We start from the raw sequence: 17,383 nt of genomic DNA, 5'->3' as shown, positions 1-17,383 counted from the left end.
GTGGATGTTGAAAAGTACACAATGTATGTGTCGGCCATTTAAAGCAATGTAGCCCCAATGCCCACGCACGTAATAATGAAATCCACGACCATCAAAGCGCATATCCTAAGCCTAACCCAAATAATAGACAATACCTTAGGACTTGTGTGTCATGTCTTACATGCTTATTTTACCATTTACTAACCAATATTCTTAAAACGGTCTATTTGCGTGTTTAAAAAAAGGTTCGATGTTTTCTTTCTACGCATCTAGATACATTAAGGAGAGAAAAAACTTCGTTTTGATCAGTAAACAGATTTTCCCATACTTATCAATGGTTAATGAATTCATTCCAACATTTAAAGTTAGTCCAGATAGTTAGTTAGTTTTTTTTTAAATTTTGTTTTTTTTTTGTAATAATCTCTTAAGAGAAGATTACGGAGGTATAGTCATGTTTGAAGGTCCACGTAGTCTGATGGCAAGCACAGATTCCAGAATAATTGTGATAACCGCTGTTTAGTGGTTAAATGGAATTTATAATTATATTTCTGTGACTTGTTTACAATGAATTTATTGTGAAAATAAATCTCATACGCAAAGTTGTTATCTCTTTAAACTTTTTATAGGTACGGTTACATAAGACAGTGTGGGTAATAGCCGCCTTCACGTGAACGTCTGACATAAAGACAAAATGTCCTTTATCTGCAATTTAGCTGTGTAGCGGTGCATTAAGTTTGGTAAACACCAAATGCGTGTAGGGAGTGTGCGTGTGTGCCCCCCCCCCCCCCCCCCACCCCCGTAATGTGTCTGTGGAGAGAGAGAGAGAGAGAGAGAGAGAGAGAGAGAGAGAGAGAGAGAGAGAGAGAGAGAGAGAGATTTATTACTGACCTAACTTTATGCAGAGGCATACTCTTTTACTGAAATATATCAAAAATACCGTTGTTTTCGAATCTGTCATTATTTAAGGCGAGAGGTTATTGGACATGTGCTTGAAATAGAAAAGTGGCATTTTCTTCCCCTATCCCTTCATAACCACTAAACAAGCCATAGCACCGTGAATTATACTCCTACGTAAAGTTTTCACTTGTCAGGTATCACATTTATTTATTACCTGACTAAATTTTATTTGCTAAAACAAACCACAAATGTGTTTTTAAAGGCGTTTTGTCACACAATGCTATAAAAGGAAGACTGTTTTTGCTATAAAATAAAAGATCGTAAAGACTTGAGCATTTCATATAAGCTGTATTCTACCAATCGTACCTCTCACGACTGAAGATGAAGACTGTGCTACTCATTGCTTCAGGTAACTTTTATGGTAAAATCTTTATGTGAGATGGAATCACGTTTATTTCGGTTCACATTTTAAACAATCATTTAGATAAACACATGTTTATGGATGTGCAACTTTTAGTTTAACTTTCTCGGTGTATATTGTTGTGTTTTTAATTTTCAGTTTGTGCCGTGATTGTGATAGCAGCACAAGAAGTGTGTGGAGAGGTAATTTTCCCTTTATGTTACTTTTGATATGAGGTTATAAAAGTCTGCTAAAAGATAGCTACATTAAGGGATAAATTATTGTCTCAAATGTGGGAAATCAATCATGACTGACATGTTGAAATGAACAACATGTGACATTCACGTTCTAAAAATTGCAAAATGATTGTTGGAAATAAATTGCTTTCAGAGCTGCTCTAGAGACGATTTGTGCAAAGTAGATACACACATTTATGTGCAATTATATTTCAACTTTCTTGAACTCCCAATAAAATGTAAAGCTAAAATTTTCTGTTTTCTTCAGACCCAGCTTCACAAACTCTTTAAGAGAGTTCCAGCCCATGGCGTACCTCGCCAATTTCTGTTCAGCTGTGAAGGCAAAAAGAACGGATATCACGCCGATAGAGCGCGCCTTTGTCACGTCTTCTACTTGTGTCTGGACGGGAAGAAATTCCAATACCACTGCCCGCAAGGTTACCTGTTCGACGAGGACTTGGGCCATTGTTATTACGAAGAACAAGTGTCGTGTGAAATGGCGACAATTCCTCCCCCGCCAACTACACAAGAGAGAAAAGTCGCTTTTCTCAGGCATCCGACTGTAATCGAAGAGTAGTAACATGTTTGAAAGATGGCAGGAATGATGGCAACAAAGACACATAGCACCTGCCATTGCCTGGCCTAAAATTACAGATTCATTCCGGACAGTAAATGTCATATCCATCCTTTTTTTTATATACAGTCATTTTTTTTATATACGATACCGGTGTTGTAGGCGGTGGACTTTGTACAAAGGTAAATGAAAGTCCAATATTACCACTGAAAATTATAAATACTGCTGAAGATAACACAGACCATAACTTGCTTTAATAGCATCGTGTCCTTGTGAAAAACGTTTGATATACATGTTACTAAGATGAAGAACTTGATGTTAAACAATGAATTGTGAAACTTATATAGGGGTAACACGTTTCTTAACTCATCTCGAACAGTACGGATATGTTAACCTTGTAGGCTATAATCAGCATCTAGTGAAAAGTGGCAGGTTAGTTTGTCGACCGAACATAACCCTTTGATCTCATTTGCATACGAATGGTAATCTCTTTCTTAAATACTTGTATTTTATTATATTCATTTATTCTTATTTTGTAAATACGATGTATTTTGATAAATGGACTACATTTGATATATAAAGATAAAGAACTGGTTAGGGCTGGTATAGTAGTTTATTATTTAATAAAAAGATAAAGGACCGGTTAGTTCTCCTGAATTAGTTTTCTGTAAGGAACTGCCTTGGATTATTATTATTATAATTATTTTCAAAAATAGAATAGTCCCAGAACACTTAGCAGATGAACTATAGTTTCAAGAACTCCATCAGCTGTTTTACGTCAAAGTCAAAGTAACAGCCTGTTTTATGAATAATAAAACCAAGTCAATTTTTTTGCACTCCGATATTTCAGTGTCCGTCGTGTCGATTTCATCACAGCTTCAGCTTATTGCACACCTCGGGTAGAGGTAACACTCACGTCGCTAGCCTAACTTTCCTTGTTACTGGGATATTTTAAAAATATTGTTGAGATTTTCCCCCAATAATATCACTTCATAGAAATTAATTTTTTTTCTTCTGAGTTAAAAAAATCAAATTATCGTACTGTCCTACAAACCCTAATCTGAACGATTCCTTTTGTACCCGTTGGAACCACACAAAGTTTTTTGTTTTGTCTTTGGCATTTCCTCCTTATTGTTAACAGTAATTGGGACTTCAGAAATCTCGAGATTTCAAAAAAATTGGCCAAAGTTTCTTTCTATTATAGGACTGATTTCCTTCCATATATTTCTCCTTCTTACACTTTATAAAGTAAAACGTCCAAGCTTTAAAAAAATCAACCTGGCCTGTGAATAAGAGGTCGTGCGCAGTTTTATGGAATGACAATGTGACATTCATTTCCCGAACTCCCCCTCCCCCCACTTTGATCACACATGCACATTAAGCCTATATGGCTCATTAAAACTGTGTCTTACGTCGAAATAAAGAACACAAAGAAACTCAAAGACCTCAAATTCATTTGCTTCAAAGATGTAATTAAGACTATATCTTAATATTTGATACAGTTATCGAGCCGCTAGCAGCTGTCGTGTATCTGGGGACAATAAAGTCTTAGAATCCACTCATTGATTAATATAGCGGATTCCGTGTGCCAATTTCCTTACAAGCGGATCAATAGAAGGGAGCAAATCGGGTTTTCGTCATAGGCTCTCACTATTTTCTTGGCCTCAATATCAATTAAAACGGTCGTCAAGGATTTAGGTGTGTTAGTAAAAGCCGTACAAGTACAACTGGATCTCAGCAGACTTAGCAATAACTTTTGTTCCCTTTGTGAAAAGTGAAAAAGCGAACGAGATGGTGGCACAGCTTCCTGTAGGATCACTGTGTGGTGATGAAGTGCGACGTGAAAAATTTGTGGGTCTCATCGCCGGATTTTTTGGATTTTGGTTCCTGGTCGCAGGCCTGATCGTCACCCTTGGAGCAGACGCGTTCCTTAGTAAAGATATTGGTTGGACCGTCGGACCTGGATTGTTGGGCGCAGGGGCAGTCCTCACTACGCTCGCCATCCTTCTGTGCCACAAGCTAGGTTACATGAGATTCCGTCTTTCAGACAAAACCCCCGAACCTGTGAAGGGACCTGAAGTTAAGCCAGAGGCAGGTGAAAAATGCGCTGCAGCTGATGCACCTGCAGTTTTTGTTCTCTGAATTTCGCCGAGGAGCGCTCTCTTCGCTACACTTGCATTAAGTCGAGAGAACTTGTAGATTAGAGACTAGGTACATGTAGAAAATGAGCTTTAGAAAGAGTGAGGTTTGCATACTTTTTTTTGACAAAGTTTTCCTAACAAAGCTAAAATGCACCTCGTGGTAGCATATGGAAGAGACACTGCCTGTGAAAAAACAAGAACTAACATTGAAGTCACAACCACCTTTATGTAGAAGTACAACTCGAACCATGCAAAGAAACAACACGCTTTGTGATCGCCCCCAGGGCTCAGCTATGAAAATCAATAGTAATATCAATACAAGTATTTCCAGCAAAACAGATACTACTGGGAGAGACAGGGGACATAAAAGCATAGGACTTAAAGCATAAACAAATGAGGTTTGGATAGAGACAATTTTGAGCTTTCCATTTATAAACAGGAGAAGAAACAGTCGTGGTTTTTCATCATCATCCAAATCTTCAGCACGTGCTTAGTCGACTGAGTGTACCTTCACGCACCTTGTGCACATGGAGATCGATCGAGATAGACTTAATGGTTGCGTGGAATACAGACATTGCTGGATTTCCGCTGTTTCATGATCACGTTGCGTGTATCTTTCTTTGTCCTCGGTTTGAACGTCTGAAAGTTATCCACATTTCTGCCGGTAGAATGTCTAAAAGTACTCGGAGACATTTGGAGAATTCCAGCGGAAATATTTAACAAATGAAAAAGAGATATTAAGAAAACGTTCGCCCTGCCATTTTAAGTAACTGAGACATTTGCGGCGGTGAATTGAATTTTTAATAGGAATTGGTAGGAATTTGCGTGTAAGAAAATAGCATATTATTGATTAGATTTGATAACTATGCAATATTACGTTTATTGCTATGTACAACAAGGGGGATTTCCATGATAGCTATGCTTCCAAATAGTTGAATAAATTACCTTTTGTAAATGTTTCGATTTTGTAATTGTCAATCTTTCAGGATCCTTGGCATTACAAATAGTGTAAAACCTATACTTGTGTCAAAGACTATGCAGTATTCTAAAGTATGCGAAGTAGTACGTTTGTCAAACCATTGCTGGTAAACCCAACCAAATACTACTTTATAGTTTTAAATAGTATAACTGTATAACTGGAATGGAATAGAAACGGGTTGGGATGTGACGATTTCCAGCTATATCATTGGTCCTTTTCAACAAAGAGCTGTTAACAAAAGAACCTTAAGTGTGTTAAGGCCACGTGATTTAACAGAGACGAGACAATCTCAGAATGTGTGAGGACAACTCTACAGTATCCTGAACTCTCCGATACCTGGTCCTTCGGTTTCCTAACACCAGTCAAGCAAAGTAATGTATCAGTTGAGCTTGAACAGCAATTGCTTCTTGTAACAGCTGGTGCAATTATATTAAAATTCATGCCGTCACTTATCGTATACGCTGCAAATGATGTTAACCTCAAAACAAGCATATAACCCGATAAAACGTTATGTTATTAAAAAGTAATGAACACAATAATGAATTGATTGGTTTCCTGGAATATAGTCATTAATATAAAGAAAAAAATGGCAACAGAAAAGAATTATGCCTATAAGAATTTCAAGAACACTAATCACAGACTGTTCGGATTAATTTTTACACACACACACACACACACACACACACACACACAAAAAAAAAAAAAAAAAAAAAAAAAAAAAGACAAATATGACCCAACACGCAAGATATCAAATGTATTCTCTACAGGTATGAATCCAATACGTGTACTGGTATACTCGACTACAGGTTACCAAGGGTTACCAGAATAATGACACTCAACGATATATTATATGGCTTATTCATTGTCTATGTCGCATTTTGGTAATTAAGGGAAAATTGATGAAAATGTCCACGATTTTTATATACAACTGTCATTGTATGTCTTTAAAGATGCTTAACCGAGAATGACGGATATCAAAACAACAAGAATCATAACCACAGGCTAATTTGGGAACATAATTTTCACAGCAAACCATATATGACAAAACAAGCAAGCTAAAATGCAGTCTGTCCATATATATATAACACACATATAGACTCTTGACGTGTTACGTTGACGACCGGTCGCCAAGGGTTTCCTTAGAAATGCCACTTTGTGATAAAAACATATATGTGTATATCTATATATGCATAGTTCATTGTCAATACCAAGGTAGAATATTGATCTTATCGTGATTAGGATTGAACGCAGAAGAACACCAGACGGTTATTAGATGCGAATCTGTCTTTTCTACATTCTGGGATACGTTGAAATATACTAAATACTGACACTAAGAAATAACCAGACACAATGTGGTGAGGTTTAGGCTACATGTGTGGCATCCCGGGGAAAAGACGATCGAAAACAATATTCTTACTGACATTAGCAGGCAACATAGCCTACATACGCATATTTTTATATTCAATTGGAGGTGGCACGTTACCCACAGGTTTGATGCATGACCGATTGATCGATTGAAGGAAGAAAAAAACAGTCGTCGTTGTTCAGATTGTTGCGGCAAGGTTCCTCGCCATTATAAGCTACAATCACTGTCGTAATATTAATGCAGTTGCACGGCGAGTCATCAGAAAAACCGTCTATTAAGAACAGGGAGCGTCTTCAAAACGCTTTCTTGGTAAGCGGTGTGTTAGGCTATGTGCTAACATTGTGTGGACTAGTGATGACATGCTGGGGCGTCTCGTATATCCCAGTTAATCTCGCATGGATAGTGGCCCCCGCCTGCCTGTGCGTGGGGCTGGTCTTAGCGACCGTCGCATGGTGCTTGTTTCAGAAGATGGGCTACACCTGTCATAGCAAGGAAGCTGATGTCGATTCAGAATTTATGGATACAGCTCAGCCGACCGATGACGGAGAAACCGTGGAAGAGATAGTGAAAGACATAGCCAGTGACACTGGAACCTGCTCATCTGAGAAATCATGTTAAATCCATACTAAAAATCTATAGTCTGCCGACAGAAAAGCGTCTATAGAGGCCTCTTTTTATTAAGGACAAACAACAGACATGAACATTGACCATTTCAAGTGCCTGTTTGCGATAAATATATTTTTCTTGAAATTACGTAAAATGTATGAACGTGCGCTGAATACAGCGAGGACGGTTGCTCTCATACATACGATATGTGCTGCTCTGTCCATAAATCTTAACGTGTTAATGTAAATTTGCACCTAGCTAATTGCAGATCCGACTAAGCATAATGTAACATGGCGTGCTGCAATCAGAACTCTTCTCACAGAAAGGTAGGCACTTGAAATTAAAAGTCAAGTCTATCAACGAAACGGGATATATATTTTGGCGCAGGTCATAGTCACATCACTGCTAATCACGTGTAATCGTTACCGTGAAAGGATGAAAGAAAACAACCATAAAACTAAAGAAACTGTTGTATACATCTTAAAGACATAAAGCGTGCAATATTTAACTAATTATTCATGCATAATTTTATAAGATTTGAAATATCTGTGAGTGTGCCGGCATACACACGTGTGAACGCTATCTAAGAGAGATACATGCCAACACGTCGACATTGTGCAAATGAGTTGGTCACGGTCTAGATGCGTGTAAACAGCGTACCCCTGCGTGTTAAATCAGTGCAAAAGAAGATATATATGTTATTATAATGTGAATGGTAACTGGTGAGCGCATTGCGTTTGCAAGTTATGGGTTCGGACGTATGGGCTAATGGCTAATACCTGGAGAGCTCTTTAGCACTCACGCCTCTTGTTCTTTTGGTAGCATCTGATATTAAAAGGATGAAAGAGATAAGACGTGCAAATCGAATCTTTTACACGACACCTACTGGTGGGAAGTTGAGATGAGTGTAGGTTGGGGATGGGGAAGGATATCCGGTATCGGTTGGCTAAAACCAATGTTTGAGACTATCGAGTCGACTTTGAGCAGTTTTTGCTAGATAAAACATTTCATAACTTGCTCTCCAAGAATGATGAAATTTACTTATGTGACTCAGTATAAAGGATAAAAAATATACAGGTCCAATGTATTTTCAATACAAGGATTAATAAAAATTTTGATGTTCGATGCGTTTTTGTTATTTTTGATCCATTTGATATAGTACATCAAGCCAGTCCTGCTTATTTGGCTAAAAAAAAAAAAAAAAAAAAAAAAAACCTCAATCTATATTAAGAAGGAGCGGGTCTGATGATCAGAAACACTGTGTTTACAAATACCGACATTATTTGGCTGTTGGTTAGACGACATCTTACACGAGGTATTTAGCGTAGTTGCACTGATACAGGCGGTGTTTATATCTGTACACAGCATAATCTTATTTGGTATCTTCTAACGCAGCGACAACATAAAAAGAGGTAACATTTCGTCACCGCGAATGTGTCTAAGCTTAACAAAAATGTATTGACCGACAGAGGTATGTCAAGTGGGTAACACATACAAGTGTCCTAAAGCCCCCTTTACATTGGACACCGTCCTTTCTGCCTCCCGCAGTACAGCCCCGTTTGAAAGTAAAAAATGATAATAATTTACGTGCCGACAACTGACCGAACATTCAGCATTCATTCTGCAACCAAAGCAATGCTTGTGCCTCCTTTCAACGACCACAGCGATGCCAGTTTTATGGTCCCACAAAGGACGCAGAAACGACGCCGACCAGTGTAAAGGGGGTTTAACTGGCACACTGTCACCGAGTCTTAAACGATAACAGACTAGTTGGTTATAGACCTCGTACGACAACCCTGACAGGGAAAATTTGTTCCAACGTCTTTTGGCGTTCCAACGTCTTTTAATGTAAGGGTAATTTTTTTTCTTTTCAATTCTAACCTGGTGCAACCCAAAATCCCCAAGACACAACTGTCGAAATCCCTATCGAATTTCTTCATCAAATGCATGAGGTTTATTTTATAATCAAGATTTATAACCATAATAATTCAATGATTTATTTGAATAAGATCACAAATAAGATGACATAGATATTTATATTTCAAATGTAATATAAATACGTGAACACAAAATGACCACATAAAAAAAATCAAAATCACGTTTTTGGAGAAAGCAAGGTACTTTCCGCCCAATGCGGCGTTTTTTGTCAGGTTTACTCATTTTCTACTGCAAAATAGAATCGGAGAAGGCATATTCCTGTTTGACTGAAAGCTTTCTTTCTTTAAATTATATCTATAGCCAAGGTCAAGGGGACAGTCTTTCTGTGTATTCAAGGGTGATCAAAGTGTGGAGATTTTTCCACGGGAGAGCGTGACTTGATGAGACTGGTTTACAGAGAGGGGGAACGTGGGAGGGGACGCGCAAAAATTTTATGTCACCTGTCACAGTAATGACTTCTCTACAGCATTTCGGTTGTAGTATACTTATTGATATAATCTGAAGATGCTCCTGTTTCGCTATGGATCAAATATTGAATATCGAATATAAAATCACCGCAGAAAAGCATTATTTAAGCACTGTAGAGATCTGTTGACTTATGCCTTTGTTTTTGATGATGTGACATTTGTGATCAAAAGAATTTGTACACCCTGCGTGTCAGTTTTGCCTCCTCTGCTTATCAGAGCACCATATCTGGGACTTATTTACCGTCTGCGGCACGAAGCCGTACGTTTGGCAAAAACCGGTTAAAACCGGACAGCTTGATTCCTAAATTTGGATCACGCCGTGCAAATCTGGACCGAAGAACTTCTAAAATGTCCTCGCTATTAATTAAAACGCTTCTATTTTTTGGATAATAACTTTCTAAATTATCCAAGACATTAAAAAGTCATATGACAAAGTGTAACAATCAAACAGTTATAAGCTGATTGAAAGTAAAGTGCATTAAATCTATTTTCATGAGTTTGGTCTACAACAACAATTTGGCGTATTAATACAACAAACTTAGAACTTGATTAGTATAAAAGCAAGGTTCAAGGAAAAAGACAATTATTGTGTATCCAGGTAAACAGGTGAGATGACAACGTTCTTATGATGTCCACATGGTAGACTGTGACATGATCGAAACCCTGCTGATACCTAACAGACAAAAAGCAAAATCGATTTTTTTACCAACTGCATTTGCTTCAAACTCCAGACTTTCAGATTTAAATAATATGGGGAAAAGGAGTTTTTAAACTTAATTTTAGTTTTCTTTTCAGCAAACAGAACACATCATGCCTACGAAGAAAGCTGTGCACGAGAAAGACAACCATAAGTGGCAGAGAGTAATTCACAGAGAAAACTCTTTGAAAGATACCGCTGATGCTTACAACGATTGGGCACATGAATACGACGATGTAAGTATCTCCAAATTATGAAAAACCGCTGCAGACAATGCTGATGAACTTGCAGCAGTCGTGTACGCCGACATAAAGTGCGTGTAGTTTTTGATTGCTTCTATTCTCCATATGAGAAAAGTAATCAGAATTCAAAATAACGACATACGTAAAACTTTTCAAAAGTCTTTCCAAAAATTGGAATAAAACATGAAAAAATACACGGAGAAAAAATGCCACAAAAACGCTCGTTAGAAATTATTTAGAGATTTTTTCGTAGGATTTAAACCGTGACTCTTATCCGGGACCAACTTTTACGGCAGAAACCGTAGCCAGTTGTTTCCCGGAGGAATTGAGAGGCCAAGTGCGCCTCTTAGATGTCGCTGCTGGCACGGGCTACCTTGGAGAAGAGGTGAGGTAGAGTCACATGGGGGTTGGGAATGAAGCACTGACGTTAACACTTATTTATTGAAGAAATAATGCTAGGAAAACAAGGAATTTTTTAGTTAATATTCTCTTCAATGAAATTCATCTGTAGTTTAAATAAGCCATGCATTTACTATCATCAATGTCATTAGTATCGTAATTTATTATTTTTATCAATTTTATTATTTTGTGAAAGTGAATTTAACTTCATGGGTTGTCTTTTAGAATAATATTAATTTTAGATATGTCGTACAGTTGTACAGTTATATGCATTTATTTTCAACTAGGCCACCCCGACCCCGCTGCCGGTCATGTGGGTGTCAAGCCAGACTTCTTCTTCTTCAAAAAGGTGGTGTTTGCGAGGTCCTGGGCATTCCTTCGGGAACCCAGACGACCAATCCCTTGTACAATATTTAAAAAGAAAAAAAACGCCCCTCTTTCTGAATTTGTGATTTGTTCTTGTCCCGCTATGTAAAACACCACTTTGACTAATAATGTTTTATATTTTTCACCGAAGTAGGTCGTTCAAGAGGACAAACTCGTCACGAGTTTGGTTCTGTGAACTAATGCTTTCATCTTACTAACAATTATTAAGTAATTCAATAAGAATGTCTAAGTTTTAACTTTGTGGTCCTTGGAATAATTAAGATGTTTTTTAAAAACATTGTTTGTCTTGTCTTTTGTTGGCATGAAAGGAAAATATATTTTCAAGAAAATGCAATATTTGACATCAGTATTTATCTGCAGGTTCTTGTGCAGATTTGCATCTAAAACAGGCCGTGTAGCTATGCATAATAGCTTGGGATTCCTCACTTGTTTTGAATCGACTTCTGTTCATTTAGTGGAAAACCATCCCTTAAGACCAAAGACTGATTATGGATCAAATAGGCCAATTTTATCAGATTTCACTTGCTTACTTATCAGTTTTTTTTATCGGTAAATATTTTGTTCTGTTTGGTTTGAAAAGTTGCGAAAATCTTAACTGGGCATACCAAAAGACGCTAAAAAACTACATTCATAAATCAAAAAACATGTTGAAATTTGAATGACTACTGTTATGAGCGCACGTCCTGTTTTAGTTGCCCAAACCTGTATATTAACATCTGCAAGTTGACGAGACACGAAATGTGACTCTTGCTTTCTTCAAATTTTAGCTAAAAAAGCTGGGATTTACTCTAATGGATGCATTAGAGCCTGCCGTTGCCATGTGCGAAAAGGCAAAGCAGAAGGGCTTGTATGAAAATTACATTAACACCTTCATCACAGACGAACCGATCGAAGGTGTAGCTGACAGTGAGTGCCATATGATTCCTACAATTTTTGGTTTTTTCATCACTTAAATTAATATTAACAAGTGGTTTTTCACCTTGATGGTTAAGTGCAGCGGCGCATGTTCAAATTTTTCAGTGAAACTATTGAGTGCTACAAAGTTTTTCTTTATAATTATATTTAAAAATCTTACCAGATGACATTTAATCTAATAATGAAAATTATTCATTAATGTCTCAAAAACTGAGCAAAATGACCGTTCAATGGATTACACATCCGTACTCTACCATTACTGAATATCTATCTGCATTTTCTTTTCAGACTCCTATGATGTTCTCGTTGTTAGCGGCGGTCACATGCAAGGACACATTCCGGCCAAAGCTTGCCTTGAAATGGTCAGACTGGTTAAACCTGGTAAGTTTCTCAGCAAACCTTTGAACAATTTCTTTGACCTCTTTCAATAACCAAGAGAGTTTATATTTTTCATCTTTGTGTTATTGTTTTGGATAACATAAAAGGGTTTATTTTTTTAGTGTTTCCCGTTAGCTGTGACTTTTAATGCTGAAGTCCATCTTTCAAAACATTAATATTTAAAAGAAATTTGAATATAGAAATTATGCATTATTGCAAATAGTTATCATCGTTTTATCGTTATTAAAAACTGTGGTTCTAAGGGATTTTGAAATTCCAGCTTTCAGCAGAGTAAACGTGAGGCTTTTATCGTTACTTCAAATCCATATATTTCAGGCGGCTTCGTTTGCATAGGTATGCGTGAAGAGTACTTAACTACGGTGGAAGACTACAAGACTCTGGAGCCGCTGATGGACCAGCTTGAAGCAGAAGGCAAATGGAAGAAACAACAGAGAAAAATTGTGTCATGGTACCATGGAAAACCAGGCGTCATCTTCGTCTTTAAAGTTCTCAAAGTCACATAGAAACATTTTCATTTGTTTTGGATTTCCTCATTATAACAAGCATTACAAACTCGAGAGTTATATGTGGAAGTACCCTAGATGTGTTAAAACATACTGTACGTAGCTTGTCGTATGTCGACAGACTTGAAGTGTATTCATTTTAGTTAGATTTTGTTACGTTTTATTGGATTTAAACTTAATTTTGAGACTTGCAAATTAGACCGAAAAGACTCAACTGTTCAGAACGCACACGTTTGAATTTCAGGTTTTAAGGAGTCCGTTTGGAGATTTTACAGCAAAAAAACACTGACTGAAATAAAATCATTGCAGTTTCTAAGTTTTTAATGCATGCCTTTTATTCACGATTGATTATCCAAAAATGCTATCCACACATGAAGTCGGTATTACCATTGAGGAATTTAATAAATTCAGTCATTTGATTAATAAGATGTATAGCAGTCCAATAGACAGCTATTCGACCACAACTAGGCCTACTCCGGATTTTTGGCCATTCCTTTTCCCTTGAAACATTAAATGATTATTTTAATCGCATTGGCAGACTACGAGGAAAGTAAGTGAAGTGTAAGCGCACAGAATTCGTTTACTGAAGAAAACTAAAATTATCCAGCAATATTCGGTTTCTTCCTTTTACGAGTTGGGAGGAAAGCACATCACTTTTGAATGTTTTCTCACTACTTAAAGTTATTTCCAGACCGAATTGAATTCACTAACCATGCGTTAACATTAAAAGAAAACACTGAGTTTTCATCAGAAGTTCATTCACTAAAGAAAAACGCATATTTATAACGATAACATAACAAGAAAAAATGACAATTTTATATCAGCTTCTACCATCCATCAACTGCATAATCACATTCCCTTGATACAGCCCAAGTTGATATGGAAACTGCTATGTAACTTTATATTTATGGTTTATTCTGTACATGTGCACAGTAAAAACTGACACTAAATAATAACACATTTTGTATTAAAAAAATGTAATTGCACTTGATTACTATCTCATAAAAGTTTTTTTTTTGGAACGGAAAATGAACCGTCCTCTGCGCATTCAAAAATACAAAACCTGCTACCATGCAATTCTGAAGAGCAAGTTTTGTATGCATATGTGGTTGATTTGTTTGGACCATTTCCATACAATCTGTAAATTAAATCTATTTGCTAAGCAGCACTCTTTCCAATTACAGCAGTTGATACAACTTTACCAAGATATGCAGATAAACTTCCTTGAACTGTAAATACTTAAAGAACACATCGTTAATACTGACAGTAAAGATGCAACTGATATCACAACAAAAATTCTATATTGCAGTTCATATAAAGCAACTTATTCAAAAGCAAAAAATAATTTACTAAAGAAAACCGATCAAGATTCACTACGTGAAACAGTCTCATTGAAAATGAAGTAGTCCGAACAAACATTTGCTAGCTATGCTAGTTAAGTTCCAATATTCAGCACCCATGCTAGTAAGCCTGGCATGACACTAAAAATCTGCATTTAAAGCCAAGCAAGGATGCCGTCACCTTCAGCTCAACATTTCCACATTAATTTGTTAATTCACCAGTTAGCACATAGTCTCTCCCCTGGCATCAGAATAAATGAGCCAACATGACTGCAAGACATGCTTCTTTGACTGACACTGTACTTAGGATGCTGGTCGCACTTGCATCATGTATGGTGATGGTGTTGAAGCATTGGAAGACAAGGAGCAAACAGACTTGTTGTGTGGACTGTTCAGCACTACACTAGTCTTATCTGAAGCAGATCCATCCAGCCGCGGATTATTCATGGCCAACTCATCAACCTGGTGGGCTCTGAAAAGATATAGTCAAAATGACCAGTTTTTTTAAACAGGTGATATAAGATGTCAAGCAGAACTATCAAACAAATACCTTTGGTATCAAATCAAACTCTGCTGGCAATACAGCATAAAATGTTTTTTGACATATTCAAATGCATATCTTGGACATAATTTTGGATTTAAAAAAAAATGTGCATTGATCTTGGGACCAAAAACTTGGGCCTCATTGGAATTGGAACTAAAAATCTTGGAATTCTTAGAATACACGCACACACACACAACAACAACAACAAAAAAAAATGTATACTTAAATTTGCTACTAAGGCCATCGTGTACTTACTTCAGCATAAGCTCCACACAAGGCATTATTTTCTCTAAGCAATATCCTGTCACTTTCTGTAAATGCACTGTCCATGTAGGTGACAAGTGAAGACAAATTCTTGACGCTGCTATGCAAGCAGATGCCACATTCGAAGGGAGGGAATAACGGAACTTGTAATCTGGAAAAATAACTCTAAATAATTAGCATTACTAAAAACTGCCACTTATTTCTTGACCTTGTGAAAACATCTTTTGTCCCATGTAAGGTTAAATTATTATGTCCGATTGAATTTTTATTTAGCAATACAAAACAATTACCTTGTAATGAAATCTCAAGAAAATAATTTGCATATTTGAGGACGTATTCCTGAGCTTTGGCCAAACACAATATCAATCTGTCACCATGGTAATCAGTCTCTTCAACACTAAATTTCATGTAGTAATCAATCAAATGTGCTGCTGTTGTCATGGAAACATTCCAATGGAAGAACTGTAGTAATGTCAGCTCCATCTGTAGGTACATGTGCAGTGGATAGCCTCCCTGGCAGTTACTGACAAACTTGTTTAACTGAACAGCACGGGGGATTTTGCTTTCTTGCTCCTCATACTTAGCTACAATGAAATCAAAACTGATTAATATGGTCTATAAATCCTTTTTGTGTTTGTAATTTATTATCAAATTTGAAACAAAATATTTTTTCTAAAAATAATGTTATCAGACTTTATTCAATTCTGTCCCTTAATTACAGAAATAAGATAATATTGCAGAAAATAGTTGTTTTATTGTGGGAAAAACAAAGAACAAAATTTAAGGTGAACAGTGAAATAACAAAAAAAGATCCTTGTCTATAGTACCCTAGCAGATCCTTTTTGTATAGTTCTAAATTATATATTGTAAGAAAGTGTTTCTTACATGCAACAAGCAGACATCCAATGGCCACGAGATGGAGCTGTGTCTCATCAATATCATAATTGTCCATGAAATAGTCCATAAAGTATACCGCTAGGTGGCGTGCTGTCAAGCAGATCTCCACCTGATCACACACAACAGCTAGCCAGTCCACAAGAAAACGCCGGAGATGCAGCTGTGGAGACTGCGCCTTGAAGAGTGGAATGTTCTTTTCTTGTGCCAGGAAAAAAGTATGGATGTCATCTGCCAGAGGGTTCAGCCACCACTCTTTCTGTTTCTCCATGGCTGACGCAGGTGGCTGCAGAGGGAAAAAAAGGGACTAGCATTACAAATTGTAGAAATATAAACTAGGAATTAACATTTAGGTGTTGTTGCAATATTAAATCCCTAAATCATCAGGAGAATTATTATCTTAAATTATTTGTTAATCTTGCCAGCACACAAATTAATATGCCCAACAAGCACAAATATGTCCATTCAATTAATAATATGCAACAGCATTGTCAAAAAAAAAAAAAAAATAAATAAATAATAAAAAAATGCAGGAAAAAAATGCATCAGATTCATTGTCATAGAGTTCTAGTGAAAGGCACAGAAAGGGGGGGGGGAGTACTACTGCTGGAAAATTTGGCAACCTAGAAGTGTTATAAAAACGAACACAATCCCTTACACTACAAACAGGACTAAAATTGTTTCATATTCTTACGGAGGAAATAAAGTAATTTAATTTGTCCAACTGCCGGGCTTAGAGCCTAAGTGTCCATAAGTAACTGACACTGTGACTGACTGTGTGTGACACTAATAATGATATTGACAATCTGTTTTCACTGCTTTTTGACTATCTCGAAAACTTTTGTTTACCACAATAACTTATAAGATTAAGAAACTTTTGTAACAATGTCGTTTCAAGTATCTCTTACAATTAAAAGGTAACACAACAAGAAAAACTTTACATCAAGTCGTGCAGAGCTTACCGTATTTTATGTCAGATAGCCGTTCCAACATTTCTGGACTCCATGCGCAACACAAACTGCCCACCTTACCCGCACCCTGACGTCAGGAGAACAGGTGCTCTCAGCGACCTCTTTTGGAAGTGTACATGACCCAGATAAAATAGCCTATTTCTATAATGGATCAAAATGAAATCAGACATTCTCTAGGTAATAAAATGACAATCACATATAAAAACCGAACAACGAAAGATCTAGATTTTTTTATATGAAAAAAT

General features: G+C 36.8%; 3 protein-coding genes across 3 annotated transcripts; 2 read left to right on the top strand and 1 right to left on the bottom strand.

Annotated features, from left to right (window-relative positions):
* Positions 1-1,154: 1,154 nt before the first annotated feature.
* On the top strand, positions 1,155-2,732 carry LOC106164426 (uncharacterized). The gene is made up of 3 exons (XM_013542322.2): positions 1,155-1,285; positions 1,436-1,479; positions 1,781-2,732. The coding sequence occupies exons 1-3, from the start codon at positions 1,258-1,260 to the stop codon at positions 2,087-2,089; spliced, it is 381 nt and encodes a 126-aa protein (XP_013397776.2). The 5' UTR covers positions 1,155-1,257; the 3' UTR covers positions 2,090-2,732.
* Positions 2,733-10,338: 7,606 nt separating this feature from the next.
* LOC106164449 (methyltransferase-like protein 27) lies at positions 10,339-13,449 on the top strand. The gene is made up of 5 exons (XM_013542362.3): positions 10,339-10,516; positions 10,776-10,907; positions 12,076-12,214; positions 12,512-12,604; positions 12,938-13,449. The coding sequence occupies exons 1-5, from the start codon at positions 10,394-10,396 to the stop codon at positions 13,123-13,125; spliced, it is 675 nt and encodes a 224-aa protein (XP_013397816.1). The 5' UTR covers positions 10,339-10,393; the 3' UTR covers positions 13,126-13,449.
* LOC106164448 (cyclin-J) lies at positions 13,435-17,286 on the bottom strand. The gene is made up of 5 exons (XM_013542360.2): positions 17,130-17,286; positions 16,159-16,453; positions 15,564-15,857; positions 15,265-15,424; positions 13,435-14,937 (listed from the first exon to the last, which is right to left on the bottom strand). The coding sequence occupies exons 2-5, from the start codon at positions 16,436-16,438 to the stop codon at positions 14,769-14,771; spliced, it is 903 nt and encodes a 300-aa protein (XP_013397814.1). The 5' UTR covers positions 16,439-16,453; positions 17,130-17,286; the 3' UTR covers positions 13,435-14,768.
* Between the last annotated feature and the right edge of the window lie 97 nt (positions 17,287-17,383).

This window comes from Lingula anatina, chromosome 1 (assembly GCF_051362555.1).
Source record: "Lingula anatina isolate TDL-2025a chromosome 1, LinAna3.0, whole genome shotgun sequence".
NCBI lineage: Eukaryota > Metazoa > Brachiopoda > Lingulata > Lingulida > Lingulidae > Lingula > Lingula anatina.
This window is presented reverse-complemented; position numbering and strand designations above follow the sequence as displayed.

Coding starts and splice junctions, on each gene's coding strand:
- LOC106164426 (XM_013542322.2), top strand. CDS start 1,258: ATGAAGACTGTGCTACTCATTGCTTCAG. Junction 1,286..1,435: donor TGTGCTACTCATTGCTTCAG/GTAACTTTTATG, acceptor TTTAATTTTCAG/TTTGTGCCGTGATTGTGATA. Junction 1,480..1,780: donor CACAAGAAGTGTGTGGAGAG/GTAATTTTCCCT, acceptor TGTTTTCTTCAG/ACCCAGCTTCACAAACTCTT.
- LOC106164449 (XM_013542362.3), top strand. CDS start 10,394: ATGCCTACGAAGAAAGCTGTGCACGAGAAAGACAACCATAAGTGGCAG. Junction 10,908..12,075: donor CGGGCTACCTTGGAGAAGAG/GTGAGGTAGAGT, acceptor TTCAAATTTTAG/CTAAAAAAGCTGGGATTTAC. Junction 12,215..12,511: donor GATCGAAGGTGTAGCTGACA/GTGAGTGCCATA, acceptor TTTTCTTTTCAG/ACTCCTATGATGTTCTCGTT.
- LOC106164448 (XM_013542360.2), bottom strand. CDS start 16,438: ATGGAGAAACAGAAAGAGTGGTGGCTGAACCCTCTGGCAGATGACATC. Junction 15,858..16,158: donor TGGATGTCTGCTTGTTGCAT/GTAAGAAACACT, acceptor ATTTCATTGTAG/CTAAGTATGAGGAGCAAGAA. Junction 15,425..15,563: donor TCTTGAGATTTCATTACAAG/GTAATTGTTTTG, acceptor TTATTTTTCCAG/ATTACAAGTTCCGTTATTCC.